This window comes from Mizuhopecten yessoensis, unplaced genomic scaffold (genome assembly GCF_002113885.1).
Source record: "Mizuhopecten yessoensis strain PY_sf001 unplaced genomic scaffold, ASM211388v2 scaffold4989, whole genome shotgun sequence".
NCBI classification, from domain to species: Eukaryota; Metazoa; Mollusca; class Bivalvia; order Pectinida; family Pectinidae; genus Mizuhopecten; species Mizuhopecten yessoensis.
This window is the reverse complement of record NW_018405822.1, coordinates 167,540-175,338: the sequence shown is the minus strand read 5'-3', so window position 1 is coordinate 175,338 and position 7,799 is coordinate 167,540. Positions and strand designations below refer to the sequence as shown.

At 36.5% G+C, this 7,799-nt stretch overlaps 1 protein-coding gene across 1 annotated transcript in view; it reads left to right on the top strand.

Moving 5' to 3' along the window:
• Positions 1-478: 478 nt before the first annotated feature.
• The window catches only part of LOC110450099, a 27,624-nt gene continuing 20,303 nt past the window's right edge, over positions 479-7,799 (top strand). The window contains exon 1 of the mRNA XM_021497354.1: positions 479-799. Within this exon, the coding sequence (XP_021353029.1) occupies positions 705-799 (95 nt within the window). The 5' untranslated portion in view covers positions 479-704. The remainder of the gene's footprint in view (positions 800-7,799) is intronic.

Genomic DNA, 7,799 nt, shown 5'->3' with positions numbered 1-7,799 from the left:
CCGCGCCTTGTAATCAAGATCCTTACTCTGACAAAGTTTGTCCGACATGATTAACGAGTACCGATACTCCATCAGTACGTATAGTCATCAGCGTGAATATTCATGAGTGCTCAGTAATGACGTCCTCCACCATTCTGTGTATGATTTATCAGATTCGGGGATTTTTCATCACTTGATACCAAACGCTATATTAATTACTGTTAATGGGACGCTTTTGTATTATTGGGCATGCGCGAAGTGGATAACTCCCGCCAAACCCGAGATGTAAACGCGACGCAGCACTCGGAATTATCAATACACAGGAAGGAAACGCGCACAGAGCGGGGATTCATTGCCTCATCTACAGAATTGATCTTACTTGTAGTCCGGATGAAAATTTATTTCATTAATTGAATATTCCATGTTTTGTCCGCCGTAACAAGTGTCCCTGTTAGCCCCCTCCCATTTTGCACCCCGCCTATTTAATTGGTCCGGCTTTGTGACTGTCACTGCACGTGACGTCGAATGGACAGTCCAAACTCTTGGTATTTAAGTGACCACAGACACGGACTACGGTGAATAAACTGAGCACACACAGACAGCGCCGGGACAAGTGGACTCATACGTTCAACATATCGCTTCTAAACTCGCTTAGTACCAAGCGATTCATCTCTGAGAGGATTCGTCGCATTTTACTTGCTTTTTTATAAACACTTATTATAAATATGATATGCACAAAAGTTGTCGCCAAAGTGCTACTGGTGTGTGCTGTATTCGGGTGTATAGCGTGCGGACGTTCAGTGGAAGGGAAACTTAAAAGGTGAGTATCGCCAATTGTTTTTTTAACTTATACATAGAGTTATATAATTGTCAAGTGGTCTGCGTTGTTGGTACATTTTAATATCTTATATAGAATTACTAATTGGTGAATGTTTGAGGGTAACTAAACGATGAAATTTAGGTAATTAAAAATATTCATAACATCGCTCTCTTTCTTTCCCAGCGCGCTTGCTAGTAGTATCTTTGCAGATTCGTTTTCGATTTTGGAAAGATTATATACGGTGTTGTAGGTTATACAATCATCTGTATCTGCATACAACGTTACCTGCTATTAGAAATAGGCAAAGGCTACGGTAATGGTTTTTCCTGACTTCTTAAAACAATTCTGATCTGTCAGAGTATCGTATGCCTATACACTAAACAAGTGTCCGCTATGTCCAGTAGACAATAAACTACTGTCCGCTATGTCCAGTAGACAATAAACTACTGCCCACTATGTCCAGTAGACAATAAACTACTGTCCACTATGTCCAGTAGACAATAAACTACTGTCCGCTATGTCCAGTAGACAATAAACTACTGCCCACTATGTCCAGTAGACAATAAACTACTGTCCACTATGTACAGTAGACAATAAACTACTGTCCACTATGTCTAGTGGACAATAAACTACTGTCCGCTATGTCTAGTAGACAATAAACTTCTGCCCACTATGTCCAGTAGACAATAAAATACTGTCCACTATGTCTAGTAGACAATACTCCATCAGTACGTATAGTCATCAGAGTGAATATTCATGAGTTCACCTGTTATATAGATAACGTTACACCAACGTTGTTTAGTGTCTTCTGGACATAGTGGACAGTAGTTTATTGTCTGCTGGACATAGTGGACAGTAGTTTATTTTCTACTAGACATAGTGGACAGTAGTTTATTGCTTACTGGACATAGTGGGCAGTAGTTTATTGTAGCGGACAGTAGTTTATTGTCTACTGGACCTATATGGTGGACAGTTGTTTATTGTCTTCTGGACATAGTGGGCAGTAGTTTATTGTCTCCTGGACATAGCGGACAGTAGTTTATTGTTTACTGGACATAGTGGACAGTAGTTTATTTTCTACTAGACATAGTGGACAGTAGTTTATTTTCTACTAGACATAGTGGACAGTAGTTTATTTTCTACTAGACATAGTGGACAGTAGTTTATTTTCTACTAGACATAGTGGACAGTAGTTTATTGGCTACTTGACATAGTGGGCAGTCGTTTATTGTCTACTGGACATAGCGGACAGTAGTTTATTGTCCACTAGACATAGTGGACAGTAGTTTATTTTCTACTAGACATAGTGGACAGTAGTTTATTGGCTACTTGACATAGTGGGCAGTCGTTTATTGTCTACTGGACATAGCGGACAGTAGGTTATTGTCTACTGGACATAGCGGACAGTACTTTATTGTCTACTGGACATAGTGGAGAGTAGTTTATTGTCTTCTGGACATAGTGTACAGTAGTTTATTGTCTACTGGACATAGCGGACAGTACTTTATTGTCTACTGGACATAGTGGATAGTAGGTTATTGTCTTCTGGACATAGTGCACAGTTGTTTAGTGTCTACTGGACATAGTGGGCAGTAGACAATAAACTACTGTCCGCTACAATAAACTACTGCCCACTATGTCCAGTAGACAATAAACTACTGTCCACTATGTCCAGAAGACACTAAACAACTGTCCACTATGTCCAGAAGACACTAAACAACTGTCCACCATATAGGTCCAGTAGACAATAAACTACTGTCCACTATGTCCAGTAGACACTAAACCTCTGTCCACTATGTCCAGTAGACACTAAACCTCTGTCCACTATGTCCAGTAGACACTTAACCTCTGTCCGCTATGTCAAGTAGCATAATTTCTATAACAAAAAGACACGTTACCATGGCTACTTCTTTAGATGCAGTATAAACATAATTTCTATAACAAATAGACACGTTGCCATGGCTACTTCTTTAGATGCAGTATAAACATAATTTCTATAACAAATAGACACGTTTCCATGGCTACTACTTTAGATGCAGTATAAACATAATTTCTATAACAAATAGACACGTTACCATGGCTACTACTTTAGATGCAGTATAAACATAATTTCTATAACAAATAGACACGTTACCATGGCTACTTCTTTAGATGCAGTATAAACATAATTTCTATAACAAATAGACACGTTTCCATGGCTACTACTTTAGATGCAGTATAAACATAATTTCTATAACAAATAGACACGTTACCATGGCTACTACTTTAGATGCAGTATAAACATAATTTCTATAACAAATAGACACGTTACCATGGCTACTACTTTAGATGCAGTATAAACATAATTTCTATAACAAATAGACACGTTACCATGGCTACTTCTTTAGATGCAGTATAAACATAATTTCTATAACAAATAGACACGTTTCCATGGCTACTACTTTAGATACAGTATAAACATAATTTCTATAACAAATAGACTCGTTACCATGGCTACTACTTTAGATACAGTATATACATAATTTCTATAACAAATAGACACGTTGCCATGGCTACTACTTTAGATACAGTATACACATCATTTCTATAACAAATAGACACGTTACCATGGCTACTTCTTTAGATGCAGTATAAACATAATTTCTATAACAAATAGACACGTTGCCATGGCTACTACTTTAGATACAGTATAAACATAATTTCTATAACAAATAGACTCGTTACCATGGCTACTACTTTAGATACAGTATAAACATAATTTCTATAACAAATAGACACGTTACCATGGCTACTACTTTAGATACAGTATACACATCATTTTTATAACAAATAGACTGAGTACCGTGGCTACTGATTAAGGTGCAGTACAGTCAACATCTCTGTAAAAAATGCACAAGGGATATTTTCATATGCAAAAGCATTTTTCAACAGTTCATACTTGTATTTTGAAGCGTAATGAATGGTACACAGCTCTTGGCTATTATGAACCCGGTCAAACATATTAAAGATTACCATTGACAGTCCTGCAATTCTCAATTTCACTATTCCGAGCCGTGAAATGAATCCTGTACAATATAGAATGTGTGTGTGTGTTTTGGCTTTTGGTTATTCTGTGTTTCTCATTTCAATAGGCGGGATTGGTACTACCCTTGAATCTTCTAGTTTTTGTCATTGTCTATTCTTCCTCTGTGCTGAGAGACTGACATGAGCGCCCGGTGCAGTTTGGTTACTTGAACATAAAGTTTAAACCGATTAACTTAAGTTCTATATTTAACGGTTGGTCTCGTTCAGTAAACTCGTTTGTTTTGTGACCAATTATTCTTATATCAATAAGAAATGGCAAAATAACTATATATCTCTGTGCCTATAGATACAAGTGCGGGGGTCTTTATGTTTTAATACAAATACTTAAATGGAAGTCACGTGACATGAATTATTCTAAATCCATTGCGTAGTGTTATCGACATCAAATCCTAGAAATCATGATGACAGCAAAAAAAAACGTTTAGAGGCTGAAAATGAACAGGTTCGAAAAATAGGCTAAGAATACGCTATCCCAAAGCTAGACAAAACTGTGTGTTGCAATATCCTTGAACGTACAAATAAACGCCATGAAAAGCAAATTTGTAATCAGGAAATCCCGTTATATGGTGTTTTTGTTGCTGGAGCAAATTTCCAATGGTCAGACAACTTAAACAAGGGTCAAACGAAGAGCTGTCCAATATACGAGATACAAGCTGTTTTGTTGCCAATCAAAGACTCATACCGCGGCAATTAAATATAGCATACAGTCAATACGGGGAAGTCGTAGGGATGAAAGCTAGATAAATGGATTATATACCCGATACACTACCAATGTAATAACACAACAAAATCACGTGAACATATTTAAACTAAATAGTAACAAAACAACAATGGTATATAGATATTTACACCTGCTATAATAGAAAATTGATATTATATTATGTTCACCTGTAATTACAATCATTATTACGCCTGTACTTACAATCATTTTTACACCTGTTATTACAATCATTATTACACCTGTAATTACAACAATTTTTGCACTTGTAATCACAATCATTATTACACCTGTAATTACATTCAATATTACATATGTAATTACAATCATTATTACACAAATAATTACATTCATTATTACACCTGTAATTACAATCATTATTACACCTGTAATTACATTCAATATTACACAAGTAATTACAATCATCGTTACACCTGTATTTACAGTCATTAATATGAAAAGGGAAAGCCTTAAAAGAACGTAGCTTTTTTATCTCTAATATTTACTGATTCAGAATACAACTTTCAGAATGAGATAAGATAAACTTTATTTAAAGTCGGCTAGTCTAGGAAGAACAATAAAACACAAGCTGTAATGAGATTAAGACCGACATATTAATTGGGAGACCGGGGCAAGTTCGACCTTTTTTTTTTTTTACTAAATTCCGTTCTAGGAAATATGGCAGCACGTCCGTTTTTGAACATTTTTTAACTTTTCCTATCGGAATATCGGATGGCCGAACGAGCCCTGCCAAGGGGTAAGTTCGGACAGACATTCGGGTAAGTTCGGCCCTCATTGGAATCAGCTTAATTATGACGTTTTAAAGCATGTAACGTTAAATTTTACCGCCAATTTTACGACTTTTTATGTGTTCACTACATGAGCAGACCTTGCCACGGTATTATTGGTCGAACCTGTTCGGGGCCAAATTGATATTTCAATAAATTCTTATCGTACAGCAATATGGTAGTGAGTGATTGGCTTGACTTTTATTATTATCATTTGAAGCTGTCAATGTGTTACACGTTTGACTGTAAAAAAGTAGCAATTCCGTTTGAAAAAGTTCGCATAATTATCTAGAAGCGAGATCATGATTATCTTTCTACCCTCTAAAAAGTAAATTAAGTCACTTTACCTTAGAGTTTTCCTCGCCATGTTTTCGTCATTGAATCCCGAGCCAACTAAACTGCTAAGATCCTTAAAGTTGTAAATATTAGCTCAAAAACTAAAAAAAATAGGGATGGCCGAACTTGCCCCGGTCTCCCGTATGTAGTTTTTTTTAAATCATTAATGGTTGGTAAAAATGTATTCACATTATAATGATCGCATCAATGACGCCATTTTCTTCCAGTCAAAGCTAAAGTAGATATTTATTCTTGTGCGTAACGTATATGATGGGTCGGGTGGCGCAGTGGATAGTGCGCTCGTCTTCACCAAGATGGCCGGATTCTATCCCGGTCACCTGCCCGACCACGCGGGTTTTCTCCGGATACTCCAGCTTCCTCCCACACTAAGAATTAAACCCTCTGCGTGTTTCCGTCAGGGCACAAAAAGAATGATTGAGATAAGCTGGGGTAAAACTGTTTGGTAATTGTTATAGAAAAGAGTGCATATTTGACGTTTAGTCTAAGTAAATGTATAGAGATGTTAGTTAGAAAATTGAAATTAAAAAAGGAAAAATTGTAATACTTTAATGTAACTGAAAGTGTCTTTATATCGATATGTAGTCTCAATTACTGTTCCATCCTGAAACACCGGTTTGGATTTCGAATTTTGTAACTGTCACCGAGGTTTGACAGGTAATGATGCCAAAAAAAATACAGTTTCTGTCTGTAACTAGTTATAAATCGGCACGCGTTGTGATAAAGTAATACATTGCTGAAAAGGGGCGTTGCACCCGGGTTTGTTGTCTGGAAAATTATTGTTAATTTCGTCATAAATGCATTTTCCATTGCTTCTTTTATGAGTGGTGATGCATAAATAATGTAAAGACTATATCCAGACTTCCAAAAATGTTAATTATTTCGTTCATATTCTCAACAAATGGAAATCAAAAGCTGATGACATTTTAAATGATCTCGTATTGAAGATATCTCCTGGTAGAAATATCAGGATTGATTCAACCGGGTTGATGACAAAAAAGATCTTCAGAAAATTGCATTTTTTACTTTTTCAAACCCCCATGCGGCGCTAAGTGCCGCCAGGGTTTGATCTGTAAACACTTTGTCCACTTCCGGTGCTTCCCCATACGTGAAAGCCTTCTGGGAAATTAAGGCCGCATACGATCTACAAAATTATGATAGTAAAGCATTTACTAGTGAGATATAATTAATTCTTAATTTAAGAAAAACATAACTTCAATACAATGAAGATTAACGAAAAGTTGTATCTTCACGTGTGAAAAAATCGCTCTTAGTATTGTCAAATCAGAACGGTACATTACATTCACTGCGTATATTTCAGTTTCAACTTTAGACTGTAGACTATATTATATTATTTCCGTTATGTATTCTAAGGTACCTTAATATTCAGAATGTCGCTAATCAAGCACGAGACTCCCGTGGTAATAAATTCACACTATTTTTAGATGAAAGCAGAGATGCCTTCACTTCTTTGAATGATGAAATACACATTACAAAATACGATACACTTAAAACGGGAAGTATTAAACGATAAATGTAATCTGGGAGATAAAACGCTCTTTAGAGACCGTAGTTAACGGCCCTTCATTAGCACTCTCATCTAATGGACAAACAAGTGCTAGCCACTATGTGATAGAGCCTGCTTCATGGAACCATAACGTAAAACACGACAGATCAATACACATACAAGCCCTGGGGGTCGGGCCGGAACGCGGCCTGCTCGAGTGTGAATTTGCAGTCGTATAATTGCAAATATGTAAATATAGCAGTTTATTATTTCAGAAGGAAATGAGAAAGTGATGGTGTCCAAGGAAAGAGGAACTATAGGTAGGGTAGGAGAGGAGGATTCAGGGGCGTTTCAAAACATAAAATAATTGTGAAATGCACTAATGTAACGGTTCCCGACTTGGAGCATGTATATTTTATAGTTAAAGTGTCAGGGTGTTTATGTGTTTAATTAAAGAATATGATAAATTGACATATTCAATACAATATTAGCAGATTACAATAGAGTTCTTTTGGGTTGTTTTTTTGAAAGAGGGGGGGGGGGGGGGGG